The sequence below is a fragment of the Aythya fuligula genome, chromosome 1 (genome assembly GCF_009819795.1).
Source record: "Aythya fuligula isolate bAytFul2 chromosome 1, bAytFul2.pri, whole genome shotgun sequence".
Classification (NCBI taxonomy): domain Eukaryota; kingdom Metazoa; phylum Chordata; class Aves; order Anseriformes; family Anatidae; genus Aythya; species Aythya fuligula.
The window spans coordinates 205208084-205226425 of NC_045559.1; the positions used below are offsets into that span (position 1 = coordinate 205208084).

At 60.9% G+C, this 18342-nt stretch overlaps 1 protein-coding gene across 1 annotated transcript in view; it reads left to right on the forward strand.

Annotated features, from left to right (window-relative positions):
- The first annotated feature begins 985 nt into the window (after positions 1–985).
- ARHGEF17 (Rho guanine nucleotide exchange factor 17) overlaps positions 986–18342 on the forward strand; it is a 37464-nt gene continuing 20107 nt past the window's right edge. The window contains exon 1 of the mRNA XM_032207735.1: positions 986–3883. Coding sequence (XP_032063626.1) covers positions 986–3883 — 2898 coding nt within the window. The remainder of the gene's footprint in view (positions 3884–18342) is intronic.

Below are 18342 nucleotides of genomic sequence, written 5' to 3' on the forward strand. Positions count from 1 at the left end.
AGCAGCGTCCTTTACGTGGTGCAGCCCTGCAAAGCGGGGTCGTCCCATTCATTTTCACTTCCCGGAGGTCAATCTGCTGTCTTGTTTTGGGGGAACGGGCTTCTTGCCTGCACGTAGCAAGCACTGGGCACCCAAAAAGTAAGGAGGAAAAACTTTCAGCGGGGCAGCATGCTGCTGGGGTGCCTGGGGAGGTGGGGACGGGGTGCCCGGCCTTGGATGAGCCACAAAGCGTGGCTGGAGAGACCCAGGTGGAAAAAAGGGAAAAGGGGGCTCTCCCCTCCAGCTCAGGGTGACCCAAAGTCACATCCTTATCCTGTTTCCCCACCAAAAAAAAAATCAAATAAACACCAAAAGCTGGGGAGGGGAGAGATGGGGGATGCAGGCAGCCTGGTGCTCGTCCTGAGCAGCTCTGTGCCCCTTCCCTTCCCTTCCCTTCCCTTCCCTTCCCTTCCCTTCCCTTCCCTTCCCTTCCCTTCCCTTCCCTTCCCTTCCCTTCCCTTCCCTTCCCTTCCCTTCCCTTCCCTTCCCTTCCCTTCCCTTCCCTTCCCTTCCCCTTTTTTCTCCCTCCTCTCCTCCTTCTGCTGCTGCTCTCGCCAAAAAAAAAAAAAAAAAAAAAAAAAGGAGGAAAAAAAAAAAAAAAAAAGCCCAAAAGGGCCACTGCCACCATCCCCCTCTCCGGGAGGAGGAAACCCCGCCTCTCGGGGAAAGTTTATTTGAATGCAACAAATAAAAAAAGAAGGGGGCGAGGAAAAAAAAAAAAAAAAAAAAAAAAAAAAAAAAAGGGGGAGGGAGGGAAAAAAAGGAAGGAAAAAAAAATAAAAAAAAAAAAAAAAAAAAGGAGAGAAAACAAAGCGGGCGTGATGAAGCCCGCTGGCAGCCCGGAGGAGGAGCGGGGCCGGGCGGTGCCTGCGGCGGGGGGCAGCGGGGCCGGGGCTGCCGGCGGGGCCGGGGGGCGGGCGGAGGAGGCGGCGGGGGGGGGCACACAATGGCGGAGGGGGGCAGCGGCCGGGTTTCTTCCTCCTCCTCCTCCTCCTCCTCCTCCTCGCAGCCTTCGTCGTCGCCCTGCCGCTGCTCTTCTTCCTCCTCGTCGCTTTTTTCCCCGGGCGGCCAAGTTTTTGCTGCGCGCGCCTTGGCCCCGTCGGTTCGGCAGCTCTCGCTGCGTTTCGGCCGCTTGGAGCCCCCGGGCCCGGCCCATGCGGGGCCGCCGCCGCCTCCTCCTCCTCCTCCTCCTCCTCCACCTCCTCCTCTTCCTCCTCCTCCTCCTCCGCCGCCGCCTCGGGGGCCGGCGCTGAGCGCGGAGCCGCGCTGGCCCAGCGTCCCGGCGATGCGCAAACTCTTCGGCGAGATCGGGCGGCAGCCCCCGGGGACCGGCAACGGGATCGGGACCTCCAACGGGACCGCCAAAGGGATCGGGACCTCCAACGGGAGCGGCAAAGCCAACGGGAGCGGCAGCGCTCGGGGAACGCCGCCGCCGCCGCCTCCCCGCAGCCGCGTCCCGCACCCGGCGCTGCGGGCGCCCCGCGGGGCTGCGCCGGGGCTCGGCCCGCATTCCTGGCATAGCTCGGCCCGCCCGGCCTCCTCCTCCTCCTCCTCCTCTTCTTCGCCTTCCTCTTCCTCGCCCCGCAGCCGGGGTTCTCCGGGCAGCGAGGGCGAGGGGTTGCTGCGAGCCCCCAACCGCCAAGGGGACGGCGAGGGCCCGACCAAGTCGGGGAGCCGGCAACCGCTGGCCCCCGCGGCCCCCGTGGTGGCCAGGGTGGCCAAGGTGAGCATCCTGCCCTTCGGCAGCCCCGCCGGGAGCCGCTACTCCAGCACGGAGACGCTGAAGGAAGAGGAGCAGCCGGGCAGCTGTTGGGTCCTCCACGGCGGCCGCCGCTCGCCCGCTTTCGGGCCGAGCGATGGGGTGGCTTGGGGACAACCCCAAACCCGTGGGCGGCCCAAGGTGCCGCCGGGCACGGCCAAGGCGAGGCCGGATTTGGGGAGCGAGGGCCCGCAGCTGGCGGGGGAGCGGGCCGAGCACCGCAAGTCCTTGTCCAACCCCGACATCGCCACCGAGACGCTGACGCTCCTCAGCTTCCTCAAGTCGGACCTGTCGGAGCTGAAAGTGAAGAAGAAAGGGGTGAGGATCGGCCTCGCCGAGGGGGGCTGCGACGTCGTCGTCCCCCCGCCGGCCGGCCCCCGGGACCGCGGCGCCGCTCAGCCCCCCAGCCGCTGGGCGCCGGGCGAGCGGCCCACGCTGAAGGACCTGACGGCCACGCTGCGCCGCGCCAAGTCCTTCACCTGCTCCGAGAAATCGGGGACGCGCCGGCTTTTCCTGCAGAGCACCATGAAGCAGAGCTCCTCCGAGCTCCTCCTGGCCACCGCCGGCAGCCACGAGGCGGCGGCTCCGGCGGGCGGCGGGCGGCGGGGGGACGAGGACGCGCTGCCCGTGGTCATCCAGGACCAGTACATCCAGGAGGCCAGGCAGGTCTTCGAGAAGATCAGCAGGATGGGTTCCCAGCAGGACTACGGCTTGGCGGCCGAGCAGAAGGACAGCGGAGGTGTGGAGGGCGTCGGGGAGGTGGCACCCGCCGTGGGGACGGACGTGGCCCTTCGGGGACAGGCGGAGAGCACGCGGAGGTTGAAGGAAGCGGAGTTGGAGAATTTCTCTCGAAGGAAATCCGTGGAGGAGCTGTTGGGTCACGAGTCGAGCGTGACGGACGAGGGCATCGTCACCGAGCCGGAGCCGGGACCTGCTGGGGTGGCCTTGGGGGACTTGCACGAGGCCGTGGCCGCCTGGCAGCTGCCTGATGCCACCGAGACTGCAACCGAGCCGCCGCTGCCCCCGGCTCAAGCCATGGCACTGGAAGACGTCCCCGTGGCCACCAAAGCCCAAGCACCCTTGGAGGCCCCGAGCACCCCCAGCAGCTTGCGGCGCCGGCGGAAATTCCCCTCGGTGGGTGCCAACGGGGCCGAGAGCGGCATCGGGGAGGGCGGCGGCGAGCCCTACCGCTCCCTGAGCGACCCCATGCCCCACCGGCGCTGCCCGGTGGCGGAGGAAGCGAAGAATTTCTCCGTCGACAGCAACCTCTTGGGTTCGCTGAGCGCCAAGGGGGGCATCCCCCAGCCCGCGGCCATGGCGTTGGCCGGCAGCGCGGGCAGCGCGGGCAGCGACCTGTCCCTGGGCAGCGACGGGCTGCGGGACTACAGCAGCCTCATCCAGACCATCGTCAGCCAGCCCGGAGCCATGGACAAAGTCATCGACGAGAAGGGCAACGGCAAAACCATCAAGAAGAAGTCGCTGAGCGACCCCAGCCGCCGCGGCGAGCTGGCCGCCGGCGCCTTCGAGGGGCCCGGCGAAGCCATCAGCGAGCTGGAGGGCAGCATCCCGCCGTCCAGCAGCGAGCCCATCCTCTCGGAGCAGAGATCTCCACCGGCGCGTCCCCAAGGACACGAAGGCTACGGCTTCGACCCCAAGCTCGCCGAGGTGCTGTCCCCCCGCGGCGCCCGGCGCAGCTCCAAGAAGCGCTCCAGCCGCGCGTCCCACCAGGAGAACCAACCTCCACCGGTGCCCCCCGGCCTCTCCAGGGTGGCCCGCCCGGCCACCAAGCACGTGCGCCACACCAGCGAGCCCGCCACCTTCGTCCCCATCTCGGTCCCCGAGCCGCACGCCGGCCACCATGCCCACCTCCCCGTGCCGGATGCCACCCGCCTGCCCGTCAAGACCTTCCCTGCCCCGCAGCCGCCGTCGCTGGAGGATGTCACCAAGCGGTACATGCTGGCCCTCAACTCTGGTGACACGTCCCCCGGCCCTGGGGACGGACCCCGCTCTTCGCCCGCGACGCCCACCGCCCCCGAGCCCGCCCGGTGCCCTCGGCAGAGCGACCCCAGGAGCAAGCCCCAAGTGGTAAGTGCCCTTCTCGCCCCAAAACCCCGGTGTTTGGCTTTGTGGGGACTGTCCCCCCCTGGGTGGCGGGGGTGTTTTGGGGTCCCCTCCCCACCGCGTGGCCCTTTTGGGGACCAAAGTCTTCCCGTTGGCGCGGAGAAGCGCTGCTGGATGGCCCAAAACAGGGGCCGGCCCTTTCTGGTGCTGAGGGTGGTCCTTGTGGGATCCACCCCCAGAAGTAGGTGATTTTGGGGTGGAAACCAAGCGATTTCTGGGTCAAACAGCACCAAACATCCGGGGCTGCCTTCCTGGTGCATTTCCCAGTGATGCTCTATGGGGTTCCCAGAAACAGGTGTGCTCTTGACCGGCCAGGGCTTAATTTCTGCCTGAAACGCTGAACCAGAAGTTGTTTTTTCTATGGCAGGGGGCTTAATTTGTATTTTTTTTTAAATATATTCCTGCTATTCTGCCCTGCTGGAGCAAACCAGCACTTTCTGACCCCGAAAGTGCCGTGTCTTGCAGTTGTTCCCTGTGTAAATGTGCTGAACGAGAGCAAGTGTGGTTTTTTTTTCCCTAAAACTTTTCAGCTCAAGGCTCGTGGTGACCAAGCTGAGGTTTATGGCTTACCAGAAAAGTGCACGTTAAAAACTAAAGGAAAAGGGGGAAAAAAAGTGTCTGTGAAGGTTTTATTACCCCGTTTAATTAATGCTGCTCCCGGCGGGCTCAGGGGGCTGGGTTTTTGGGGCAAAAGGCGTTTTGCTTTCCCCGGGGGTCGGCTTTGGGGTCGCTGGCTTTGGGGTCTTCCCTGCTCGCCGGTGCAAGCGGGGACACGGGAGCACAGATGGGGGGGGAACGAAGCTGCTGGAAAAGCGATGCCACGCTCGCAAGCGCCGCCGCCTCCCGCGCCCACCGGGCTTTTAATAACTCAGCACGAGTCCCCGTGGGCTGACATCAACGCGCGGCGCCGGGGCGAAGCCCAGAAATACCCACGGGGGGCCAAATCCCATTTCGGTGGTGATTTATGGTGGCCAGGAGGCTGGGATTGTGCGAATCCCCTGCAAAGCCTCCGGCCGCCCAAGGAGAAGTGCCCGGGCAGCGTAACCCTTCCTGGCCGGGCTGAGATGTGGAGCAGGGAGATTTATCCGTGGCGCACGTGCGTGCACAAAATTCGGGTGGTTTCCCCATCTTCATCCCCGAGCAGCAACAAATTGAATGTTTTGGGGTCCTGGTGGGTTTTCTTGGAGCGGGATCCCCTCTCCGAGCACCTGAGTTGGCCCAGTGTCCTGTGGGTCTTGGTGGCACTGCCATAAGGGCTGTGATAAGGGATTGGGGACTCGCCCCCACTGTTGTGTTGGAGCATCTTGGCCACAGCATTGCCTCGGTGTCTTCTCGGCAAATCCCAAGGGGATGGTTTGGCCCCCGGAGGGCAAAGCACTGGATGGGATGCTCCATCCCCATGGTGCCGGGGTTGGAGGGCTCCCTGCATCCCCCTAGACATGGGGAGACACCAGGGGATGTAGGATTTGCTGATCCCACTGCGGTCCCACAGATCTCTCCGTGCCACGGCCCTGCGCTGGGATGGAGCAGCGCCGGCTTTGATCCGTGCCCTAGGGCGAGGGTGGGCGATAACTCCCCGGCCCCTTATCAGCACCCATTTTCTGCATAATCCACCCTTTTTTTTTTTCCATGCAGTCAGGTGGGCTCTGCCCTCACCATCCCCCTGCCTCCTTCTCCAGCAGTTGGAAAGGAAAGGAGAGGAGAAAACCCAGCCCCGGTGTCTGGGTGGGTGCTGGGTGCCGCGTCACGTCCCAGCCCCACAGATGGGTGCGGGTGGTTGCAGGCTGGGTTATTTTCCCAGCCCCAGGCTGCCGAAATAGCAGCTCGGCCGGCTCGCAGCTGCAAGGCGCCCTCTTTTTTTGCACGCTCGTTTGCACACAAAAAATTTTCGGTGTGGAGTCGGTCGATGCCTCCGGCGCCGGTTGGAGGGAATTGGAGCTGGAAGGGGGCAAAATCTTGGGATAAAATCCACGCCGGGGGCGAGGAGGGGACCCCAGCACCCCGACTGCTTCGTCTTCCTCCCACACGTCCCTTTTATCCATCGCTGCTGCAGCCGTCCAAGAGCGAGGAGCTTCGGGGAGATGCGGGAAGAGCATCCCCGGAAAGGGGTTTGGGGTAAATTCTGGGGTGATTTTGCCCTGTTTTTGGCCAACGCTGACACGGAGCAAGCGCCTGGTGGGGCGAGGGTCTGGCTCTCAGGGGAGTGATTAATGGTTTGTGAGAGACTTGGAGATCTCGGGCAAAAAGTGTGCCAAAAGGCGTCAAAAAAAAAAAAGCATCAAGCATGGCGATTCCTGGCACAGCTGGTCAGGAGCATCCGAACCGATTTTGGGCTCATTTTAGGCGGATTTTCCCCCAGCCTACCAACTCCAGCACCAGTCACGAGCAACTGGGAGCCCAGTTTGGCTCAGCATCACCTTGGGAGCACGGGACACGGAGGGGCCGGACCCCTTGGCGGATGCTCCTCACCTTGCCTGAACCCGCCGGACTCGGCACCGAGGGGGCGAATTTCTCCTTTTAAGGGCAAGGCTGCAGCCGTATCTTTGAATCTCTCTCCTGCCTTCGGCTTCCTTTGTGCCGCAGCCATAAGAGAACTTAAACCCGTATTTTATTTCCCCTTTGATTTATTGGAGAGCGGAGCTGGGATGTTTTACTTCAGATGGCACCAGCTGTGGCCGGGGGGGCCGAGGGGGACCGAGTTGCTCTCGTTACAGGGCAGAGCACCAAAGGCCGGATATAACCTGGGACCGAGCGGAGATTTACGCCCTCCTGGACCTTCGGAGAAGAAATTATCTTTATTTTTTTATTTATTTCCCCCTGCCTGGGCTCTGGCTTGCGGCAGCAGCATGAGGCTGGTGCTCTGCTCGGTGACATTGTCGCCGCTCCATGGGGACTTTGGGGGCATCCGAAGCGTCGTGCCATCTGTCCGTGCTGGTCTCCATCTCCAGGGAGTAACAGCGGGGTCTGGCAGTCCTGCGGCGTCATTCCCTCGAGATATCCTCCCGGTTTGCAGCTCTGCCTGCTCCTGGCTCGTTAGGGCTTGCAGTTAACGAACCTAACGCTCTCCTCCTGTTGAGGTCTGGATGCACGAGTGCTACCCGCCGTGCCCGGCGGAGGTGAGGATGCTGGCACCGTGCGGGGACAGCGAGGTCCCCAGGTGGCCAGAAGCACCAAATAAACCCACCCCTGTGCTCCCAGTGGGCTCAGCACCCACTTTAATCCACGCTGGGTTTGATGCTCACCATCCAGGATCCCCCTCGAGCACGTTTGGCAGTGCTGCAGGCTCGGCACACTGCGCGCTCCACCCTTCCCAACACCACCAGCTTTGTTTCTTTAATTTTTCCCCCAACTTATTTATCATACGCAGAGCAAGGAGAGGGCACAGACATCCACAATCCCAAGCAAAACACGGACCAAATCCCTCCGACTGCTCTCAGCACGGCAAAACCCAACCTTTACCCAAACACCCCCCCCCGGCTCCTCGCTGCACCGGTGATTTCGGAGCGGGGCAGCGCCGCTGTGCCGGCGTTTTCCCGAGCTGCGTGTGCCGGCGGGTGGCTGTAACGTGCTGTTCTCCCTCGGCAGCAGGACTGTTTGTCCTGGGAGCCTTCCAGCGATTCTCCGTGGGGCCGGAGCCGGCCAAGGCGTCCCTGGTGCCGGAGAGCTCCTCCGGCCGCGCTCGAAACCTGGGCACGAGGTTTTTATCCCCCCTGCGCCATGCGGGATGACAAAACCCTTTCGCAGCGTGGAGGATGCGTGAAGAAATGCTGCTTTCGAGGCAGAAAGAAAGAAAAAAAAAAAAAACGCATCAAAAGGAGAAGAAAAAAGGAGTTTTTCTGGCTCCGCCGAGCCCGGCGGCATCCCGTGAGCCGCCGGGACGGGTGGCACACGTGTGCGCACACCCATGCACACGCATGTGCAGCGCCCCAAGGGGGTGGAAAATGAGGTCTGTTCGTTGCCACGCTTCTGTTTGTTGACTTAGCAGCCGTCGGATTAAACAGGAAAATGTTGACTTCAATATAGCACCTCGCAGGACTGGACAAGTCATGGGAACATGGCCCCGGAGCCGCCCGGCCGCTGCCTTCCCCACCTGCTGCTCCCCACCGGGGATGGGATGGGATGGAAGGAGCCAAAAACGCTGATTTCTTCCCCCAAAAGTGGAGAGGGGGCAGATTTGGGGGTGGCGGAGGGGGATGCGTGGTGTAAAGGTGGTTGCATTGGGGTTTCGGTGGTTGGAGCATCCTTTGGTTTTGGTACACCCCCTCGGGAGCATCCTCGTCCCAGCCACGAGTTTGTCCCCCCCTGGGGACGGCTCTGTCCCATCGGGGGCTTTTTGCCTTTTTTCTGGGTGCAGGGACGAGGCATGAAGGTGGTCCTGGGGAAAAAAAAAAGCAAGGATTTGCAGCAAAAAGCACAAAAAGTCCTCTGGACGTTGTCCCACCGGTAACGTTTCCTCCACAGAGTTGGGCACCGGGCACCCGTTCGTCCCCCTGCTCCTTTTCCCCCACCTCCCTCCTCGCCGATCTCCATAGAAACCAGGTTTTGGGCCACGGCTGGGAGTTTTCTCGGGTTTTGGCGTTTCTGGAAATCTATAATTACACGGCCGGGGTGGGAGGGGGGGGGTGGGTGAATCTCTGCTTTCTTCTCCCCAGCGCCAAGGGCTCGCCCGAATCTTATCCCGGCTCTTTTCCAGGGGAAACTGAGGCACGGGAAGGGCCGACACGGGGCCGTGCAGCCCCCTGGCATCCCACCCCATGGCTTATAGGATGGAGCCCCGTATTCCCCGCTGGTGAGCCCTAATGAAGCATCCCTAACGAGGAGGCAGCGAGCTTCGGGCTATTTTTACCCCCGCAGCCGATATTCCCGTGGCCGTGTGGTTTTGGGATGGCGAAGGGAGCCGTATTTTGGGATTGCTGCGGTTGGTTTGTGCCTGTGCCAGCAGGCACGGCCTGTAGGGACACCAGCTCGGGAAGGGTGGCTCGTCACCCTTTGGGGACATCAGCATAGAAGGATCTGTGGGGTCTGGGGGCTTTGGGGACTTTTGGGGTTTGGGATGTGCATTTTGGGGTTTGGGAAGTGCTGACCCAGAGACCAGAGGGCCCTTCTGGTGTCACCCCCTCTTTGTTGTCCCTCGTCCCCCGTGCACAGCGCAGACCCATCACTCCCACCCTATTTGCACCCCGCCGGTTGCGGCTCAGCAGCGCCTGCGCTCCCTGTAATTAAAGCCTGTAATTAATTAGGAAAAGAACTCGGAAGGGTGATGGATGATGGCTCTCGGGCTGGGTTGCAACCGCCCCTTGTGCCTGAAGGATGAAGGGGGCCCGGGATCCGGCCCCGGAGCGAGAGGGTTAGCTCCAGGCTGGGCCCCGTGCCGGGGGCTGGCCTTGGCCCACGGCTGCGCACCCAAAGGTCAGGCTCCTGGCACGAAGCCCCGATTCTGCAGAAAGGGTGGGGAGGCTGGGCCGGGCGTGGGCTCCGCTTCCAGCCTCGCCCAGCAGCCCCCAGCCCCGTGCAGGTGTTTAGGGACACGCGTAGGGGGGCACGGGGACGTCCCTTGGTGCTGGGGGAGCATGGAGATGGGGGCATCCTCGGTGCTGGGGTGCACAGCGGGGTCTGTTGTGCTGGTTTGCACGTGCAAGGGGGGATTTGTGGTGCTGGCTTGCACGTGCAAGGGTGCACGAGGACTTCCCTGGTGTTGGGGTGCACGTGCAGGGGTGCACGGGGACATCCCCATTCGTGCTGCCCTTATAAATCCCCATACAGGGGGATTTTTTCTGGTGCTGGTGCACTCGTGTGTCTGTGCCAAGGAAGACTCCTGGGCCTCTGCTCGTTTTTGAGACCCAACATCTGCCCCAAGCCCGATCCACCTTGAGCTCTTTGTCCTCCTCGAGCCCCACCACCTGCCCAGCCCAGCCCCACCACCATAGGCAGCACCCGGCCAGTCCCAATTACACCAGTGTAGCGCCGACCTTGGAGTCCAGTCAGGGACTTCTCCTAAATTCGGGTGCAAGAGGAGGTTTCTGGTTCATTCACCAGCTTGTGGGTGGAAAAGGTGGTGTCATTGCACAAGGTGAGATGGAAGCTTCCTTCCTTCCTTCCTTCCTTCCTTCCTTCCTTCCTTCCTTCCTTCCTTCCTTCCTTGCACCTATCCATGTCCATCAATCTCCACCCACCTGGCTCCATCCATCTTATTCATCCATCTGTCCATCTCCATCCATCTCCATCCATCTCCATCCATCTCCATCCATCCATCTATCTTCATCCACTTATCTCCATCTGTACATACATCTCTGTGCATCCATCTCCATCCATCCATCCATCCATCCACCCATCCATCCATCCATCCATCCATCCATCCATCCATCCATCCATCCATCCATCCATCCATCCATCCATCTTTATCTCCATCCTTATCCATCCATCCATCCGTCCATCCATCCATCCATCCATCTGGCTATCTGTCTGTCCATCCATCCATCTCCATCATCTCCATCTCCATCCCCATCTCCATCCCCATCTCCATCCCCATCTCCATCCAGCCATTTCCATCCATCTCCATTCCCATCTCCATCCAGCCATCCATCTCCACCCATCTTCATCCTTATCCATCTCCATCCTTCTTCATCCATCCATCCATCCATCCATCCATCCATCCATCCATCCATCCATCCATCCAAACATCTCCTTCTCCACCCATCCATCCATCAGTTCATCTCCATCCATCCATCCTTATCCATCCAGCTATTTCCATCCATCCATCCATCCATCCATCCATCCATCCATCCATCCATCCATCCATCCATCCATCCATCTCCATCCTTATCCATCCCTCCATCCATCCCCCCATCTCCCCCATCTCCCCCCACCTCCCTCCCTTACCCCATCCCACCACCCCCAGCCCCTCCACACCCCACGCAGAGCATCCACACTCCACCTTCCCCAACCCCAGAAGCTGAAGGCACCAAGCCCAGCCTGCAGAGCCAGACCCACAGGAGCTGTGATTTCCACCGTGCTCTTTCCAGCCCAGGACGTGTCCGGAGAAGAACACGGGTCGCTTCCACCCCCGCTCCCCCCAGCCCGGCTCTTTTTAAAGCTCCGATGTTTGGTCCCGGTGGGGCTGTTTCTCCGGGCTCTCTCGGTTTCCATGGCGAGGATGGGTGAGGAATTTCAAAGGGAAAGGCTCCAGTAAATGAACTCTCTCTATAAATAGCGTGTTTGCTTTTGGGTCTTTGGGAACCGCGGCCCGGCCAATCGGAGGGAGAGCGAAAATCAGCATCTGGGTAAAAATATTCCAGTGGCTCGCTGGTGCTGGAGGAGAGGGCGCAGAGCTGCTCACCTTCTGGTGCCCAGCCTCCCAGTCCCTGTCCACACCAGCTACTGGGACCAGTCACCCCGTGGCTGTGGCCAGGAGCAGCGCAAACCCCAGGCTGCGTCCCCCCAGAAGTCTTACACCGATACCCATACTCATTTTAAGTCGAATCCTTACAATTTTAGGGCTGTGGGTGATGCTGAGGGATCAGACTGGGGAGACTTCTCCATCCTGCCCCTGCGCCCCAGTGCTCGTCCCTTTTTGGGAACCAGGGGTGACACCGGTGACATCCGAGCCACCATGGGACCCCACAAGGACTTGGCATCGGGGCAGGGATGCGCTGGGAGAGGGACACCCGTGGCGCTGCGTGGTGGCATCACCCATCAGGTCCCTCCTGGAGGAGCCGTGGGACCAACAGGAGGCTGGCAGCGGGACCGGCGAGGGGACAGCGGTGGGACGGCCGGGGGGGGGGACAGCCCAGCAGCGTGGCTCGAGCAGGACTGGTTAATATTTCCCTGGCAGGGCCACGGGGTTGCTATTTGTGACCGCACGTTCCCCGGCCCGCTGGTACTCTCCAAAGAAAACAAGCAGGGAGTTGTTTGCATGGGAAGATTGGCATCTCCCGGCCCAGGATATGGTTTCCTGCTTTTTTTAGCCGGGATAGCAGGAGACTCGCCGGCCTGCCCTGATTTGGCATCCTTCTCCTTGCTTTTTTTTTTTTTTTTTTTTTAAATTCTTTATTTTATTTTTTTTTATTTAACGGGTTTCATCCTGACCCCCCCCCGGCAGCGATCCTGTCGCTATCGGTCGGGGACGGCGCGCAGCAGGAGCCGGTGCCGTGCACGGGGCAGGGAGGGGACCGGGACACGGAGGTGCTCTTTTCGCTCTCGCTTTTCGGTTGCCCCAAAAGCCCCGCTGCGATGGGATGTAGATGGCTCAGAGCCTCGGGGACCAGAGACGGGGGCCGCCCCCCGGCCGCCCGCACCCGACGCAGGTCAGTAGATGCCTCAGCATCCTTTTGTGTCCCCCCCCCCCTCACCCAATGATGTGACAATGACACGCCGGGGAAGGCGTCACCTCTCGCCCCGCGTGCTGTGGGCGGTCTCGTGCTCCCCCCCCCCCCAAAAATTCCTCCCCCACCACCCTCCCAGCACCGTCTCCCCGCCGTGGCCCTGCTGTGCCAGGGGGGCTGGGGGTGGCCGCGGGGCGCGGGTGGTGCTGGGGGTGGTGGCAGGAGGGGTTCAGCTGAGGGCTTCTCTTGGTGGATGTTGGGGCATGGTTGGGGCAGGGGGACACGTGTGGGGCTGGGGTAGGGGCAGGGCAAGGTCTGCTTGGGGTTTTGGGGTGTCCGTCAGGTCCTGGTGGCTCCTGGGTGCCCACCAGCTCCTGGGTGACCATGGACACCCGGTGGCTTCTGGTTGCCCATCAGCTCCAGGTTGTCCATCAGCTCCTGGTGGCTCCTTGGTGCCCATCAGCTCCTGGGTGTCCATCAGCTCCTGGTGACTTTTGGATGTTCATCAGCTCCTGGGTGTCTGTGGACACCTGGTGGCTTCTTGGTGCCCATCAGCTCCTGGTGGCCCTTGGGTGCCCATCAGCTCCTGGACTCTGGTGCCTCTTGGTTCCTGGGTGTCCATCAGTTTCTGGGTGTCCATGGACTCCTGGTTGCTCCTGGCTGTCCATCAGCTTCTGGTGGCCCTTGGGTGCCCATCAGCTCCTGGGTGCCCATCAGCTCCTGGGTGTCCCTGGACTCCTGGTGCTTCTTGGCTGCTAGGTGTCCATCAGCTCCTGGGTCTTCGTAGATTCCTGGGTGTCCATGGCCTCCTGGGTGGCTCCTGTGCACCCCTGGACTCCTGGTGGCCCTTAGCTCCTGGGTGCCTCTTGGTTTCTGGGTGTCCATCAGCTCCTGGGGAACTCCTGGTGCCCATCGGCTCCTGGGGACCGGGCAGGGACCCTCCTGGGACCCCCAGCTTTCCAGGCACCCTGCCCCGTGCCACCGTGCACCCAGGCCATGTTGTACCCACGTGTGCCAGCGGGAAGGGACAGGCCCAGCACCCTCGCACTGCTCCGGGAGGGAATGGCACCGGGGTGAGACGCATCCTGCTGCACGGGGCAGAGGAGGAGGATGCTCACGGGGTACCAGGGATGCAGGATGCTGCACCGGGTCCCTGCGCCAACCCAGGAGCCAAAGCAGGGCTCAGCGATGAATTTTGGGGGGGACACAACACCGGTGCTGCCCCTTTTCTGGCGGGTCGGGGCCGAGGGAGCCCGGCCGGGCGCCGTTCGGGGCCGGAGGCGGCAGGGGGGGAGCGGGGCCGTGTTGTTGCAGTCTGACCTAAGCATCTGGAAAGCAGCGCTCTTGGGCTCCGGCCGGCCTGCGTGACTAAAACTTGAGGCAAAAACCTTCCATATTTGGTGAAAGGCGCTCTAGGGCCCGGCAGCCCTCGCCCCCCGCGGCACGCTTAACCCTCTGGGCGCCCCTCCGGCCCCGGCCGCGCCGAGGGGGCTGGGGTGAAGGGAGTTTTGGGAAGGCTCGGCGTGGTGGGGAGAAACACCGGGGGTGGAAAAAGGGATGAGCATCACGGAGTGGCCGGGAGGATGGGACGGGATGGAGCCTGGATTTGGGATGGAGCCTGGATTTGGGGATGGAGCGGTGGTCCCGGCACGGGTACGGCACGGGAGGATGCCGCGGGATGCGCCGAAGTTTTGGAGAGGGGCAGGAGAACCCCTCGCAGCCCTTCCCAGCGAGGCAGGCCCCGATTTCAATTAAAACCACGTGGGAAAAGCCCTGCTGCCCCGCCGCGTGTTTGCCTGATGAGTTTTTGTTCCTTCGGGAAATGAGTCTCCCTCCTTCTCCCCGGCCCCATCCCGGCTCACCGGGGTGGCGCGGGGTGCTCAGCGCCCTTCCTCACATCCCGGCAAAATTGCTCCATCTCGGTTTTTTTTTTTTTTTTTTTTTTTTTTTTTTTTTAAATCTGGCTTTTTCTCACACTTCAAAAGAAAAATGACAGCCGGGCCGCGTCCTCCTGGGATGAATCACCGGAGCCCAGCAGTCAAAGAAGGGAAAAGAGCAGCTAAGGCAGCCCCTCCGGCCTCCCTCATTAATGCGAGCTCCTTCCCCGCGATTTATGGCCGGGGATCACATGGGCCTTGCCGGGAAAGCGGCGCTTTTTCCGCCTACCACCGACAACTGCAATCCTTTCTGTCTGGTAAAGGGGACGCCGAGCCCGGGCACGAGCCTCCTGGAGGGCTACGGGGCTCGGGAGGCGAAGGGAAGAGCGGCGTGGTTGGAGCTGAGCTGGGAAAAGCAAAAGCGGTGGCGATTTTTCAGCAGGGCTCTGCCTGGGAAAAGGGGACAGGATGCGGGCTGGGGCTGCTCAGTGGGATTTCAGCAGCTGACCTCGCAGCGCATCCATTTGCTGGCGGAGGGGCCGAAGCCACGCTGCTCCTCCTCCTCCTCCTTTCCTTCCTCCTCCTCCTCCTCCTCCTCCTCCCGGCCCCGCTGCCGGCCGCTGGCTTTCTACATGGGAGCATCTCCGCACAAAAAGCACCAGAGCCTGGGAAAAACCGCGGCCGAGAGGCAAAAGCAAACATCTCCAGCCCGAGGGCTCGCGAATAAACACGGGGGTATTATTAGTAACCGAGGCTAAGCCGAAGCGGGGCTCCTGATTTATGCTCCCGTTTCCTTTCAAGACTTTTACGCTCCGCAAAAGCGCCTGGGATGCTTCTTACCCGTGGGAGAACGGCGAGCGGCCGCCCGGGGAGCCAAGGCAGCCCCCGGATGGGTAGTAGGGCCGTGCATGATGCTGGCCACCAGCTCCCTGCCCCAATTTTGCAGCTTTTCGCAGCAAAACACGCGGCCCCTCATGCTCCCCGGGAAGCCCCACGCCGCTGCCCCGTTGCTGGTTCCAGGAAACCCATCTCGAGGAGATGGGCCAGCAAAGGGCTGGGCTGGTTTCAGGGCTCACCCCAAAAGCTCCACAAAGCCCGGTGAAACTTTCTGGTTCTGGGCATCCCAAGAGGAGGTAACGGGATTTTTCCAAGCGCTTTTCCTGCCAGAAACGGGGCGATGGAGGAAATACGGGATCGGACCTAATGGCAGCATCTTGAGCTCTTTGGGTTTCTACGTCAGCCACATCACTGCAAACCACCGGCCCCATAAGCGGCTCGTTGAATTACCCTCAAACTTTCCTCCAGAAAAATAAAAACACACAAAAAAAAAAACCTCCTCTGGCCTTCGGGTTAGCCTGAGAAACTGCAGGAGCATTTGGCGGAGAAGGCGGCAAGGGGTCGGCATCCAGCCGGGGACAGAAACAGCTTCGTTATTCAAAAATTAGGACTGGGTGGTTGAAATCCCTTGATGGAAACAAACTTGGGGCCTGGTGGTGGAGATTTGGGGTTATTTTGCTGGCACGGGGGCTGCCAGCGTGCATCGAGCGCCTTTGGGCACCTCGGAGCTGCGCGAGCAAGCTGAGCGTGCCGGGGAGATGCCCTTGGGTGCAGGGCTCTGAGTTGGCTGGAAGCACGCTTCTGAACCTCTTTTATTATATTTTATTTTATTTCAATGTTTTGGGGGAAATAAAGCGTTAATTAAGCTCTGCAGGTGGAGGTTTGGGATGCTCCCCGGGGCAGGGGACTGTCCCCAAAGCCGGTGGCTCTCGCTGTGTCCCAGCTCCCTCTAGTGGGACCCGCCCCGGGGAGAGCGGAGGTGTGCAGGATTCCCAGTTCCCACCAGTTCCTTGCAAACTGGGACTCTCGAGGTGCCGAGACGGCTTGTTTTCGGGTCGCTTTGCTCCGGTTTTGCTTTTCTTTCGAGAGTTCCCGGTTTATTTGCGGAGCTGAGGACAGGCTGTGAGCGGGGAGAGGCACCTCGCGCCTCTGCCATTGCTTTTTAATTTTGGCACACGGTGCGGGGGTGGCAGGAATATTGCCTCTCTTGACGCAGGGCTCCCTCCTCTTCAGCACGGCTTTGGAGGCCCTGAGCAACAAACCCTGCTCCCGAAATGGTCTGAAACCCTCCGTTTTTACCCAAAGCAGGACATTTTGCCCCAAAGTGAGGCTTGCAGGACGTGCAGGGTCCCCACACGGGGTACAAAGGCAGCTGGCACCATGGGGATGTGCAGGGGCCGCAGGGTTTGTTGCTGCTGGTGGTACCTGGCCTCACGTTTTTACCAATTTCTGGAAAATTGGATGGTTTCGGGTTGATTGAGAGCTCGGAGGCCGGCTGCTGCTGGGGACATTGACATTGCTGGCCAGGATTGTGCTGTTCCACGAGGATTTCCCCCGTGCCAAAACGGGGAGGTTGGCACCTTGGCTGCTGGGCTTGGCAGAGGGATGCGGGGTGGTGTTAGTAGGGATGTGCCCAGCTGGAACACGCTGCCCCATAGGTCTGAGACCCCACAGACCCCCTTTGGCCCCATCGTGCCCCCCCAAAGCTGCTATCAGAGCATTAAAAAATGAAGCAGAGCAGGCTCGGAGAGCTCCTGGGCTTCGGCAGGAGGCAAAGAAGGGGGGAGCCCGCTCCCTGCAGGCAGAGGGAAGAGCTGGGGGGATGCCAGCGGGTTTGCCAAGGAGGATTTGGAGTGTTTGGGGTTGGGCAGGAGGCACCCGGGGGAAGGAGGGCACGAGCGGATCGAACGCGCCGGGCTCTGAAAAAGAAAAAAGAAAGAAAGAAAAAAAAAAAAAAAAAAAAGCTCACCCGAGAGGAAGTCTCAAGGTGTTTACAAAGAAGCCGCTCTAAAAATAGCCGGCTCAGATTTTAGACGTCCCTAAAAATAGGCTGCGCTGCTCGAGTGGCCAAACACTCCCAGGAATTTCCTGTGGGCTGCGGGCCGCGCGCAGGGGGGTCCGGGCTGGGCAGCCGGCGGGGACGGCCGGGCCGAGCCGAGCCTTTGGTTTTCCCTTCCAAAGCTGAGAGCGAGCGGGATGTGGCCCCATTCCTCCCCTGGTCCCTCGCTGGGCACGGGGCTGAGCCCTTCTCCTCCTGTCCTCCCTCCCCTGTAACGTGCCGGGAGGTTTTCAAGCAGCTCAACCCTAATAGTAGACAGCGGAGAATCCACTCCTGCGGGAAGATGCAGCCTGCGATGGGGTTGAATAAATTGATGGGGGTCCTGGGGATGTGATGCCGGGGAGGGCTCGAGGGATTTGCTGTAGGGGGAGCAAAGGGATGGGAGTGAAGCGCACGTGGGAATGGGGCCGCAGCCATGAGGGGTCGGGGATTGGAGCCGAAATGGGTCTGGGGTTGCAACCTGATGGGTTTGGGGTTGGAACGCCAGTGGGGCTGGGATTGCAACCCCATTGGGGCTGGGATTGCAGCCCCAGTGTGGCCAGGATTGCAAATGAAATGGGTCTAGGAAAATGGATCTGGGATTGCAACCCAGCCAAGTCCAAGACTGCGACCCCAATGGGTCCTGGATTGCAACCCCAGTGGGTCCGGGATTACAACCCCAATGGATTCAGGACTGGAATCCCAGTGGGTCCGGGATTGCAACCCCACTGGGTCTGAGTCTGCAACCCCAATGGTTCTGAGATTGCAACTGAAATGGGTCTGGGGTTGCAACTGAAATGGGTCCAGGACTGTATCCTAAATGGATCTGGGATTGCAACCCTCAATGGGTCTGAGATTTCAACCCCAGCGAGTCCAGGATTGCAACCCTGGTGGGTCCAAGACTGTAACCTCAATGGATCTGGGATTGCAACCCAGATGAGTCCAAGACTGCAACCCCAGTGGGTTCAGGCTTGTAACTCCAGTGAGTTTGGGATTGCAGCCCCAAGGGGTCTGGGATTGCAACCCAGATGAGTCCAACACTGCAATTCCAGTAGGTCCAGGGTTGCAAACCCAGTAGGTTTAGGATTGCAACCCCAACGGGTCTGGGATTGCAACCTCAATGGATCTGGGATTACAAACCCGGTGGGTCCGGGATTGCGTCCCCAGTGAATTCTGGATTGTGACCCCAATCGGTCTGGGATTGAAAATGAAACGGGTCAAAAATTGTAACTGAAATGGGTCTGGGATTGCAACCTCAATGGATCCAGGTTGGATGGGGCTTTGGGCAACCTAATCTAGTGGGAGGTGTCCCTGCCCATGGAAGGGGGGATGGAACAGGATGGTCTTTAA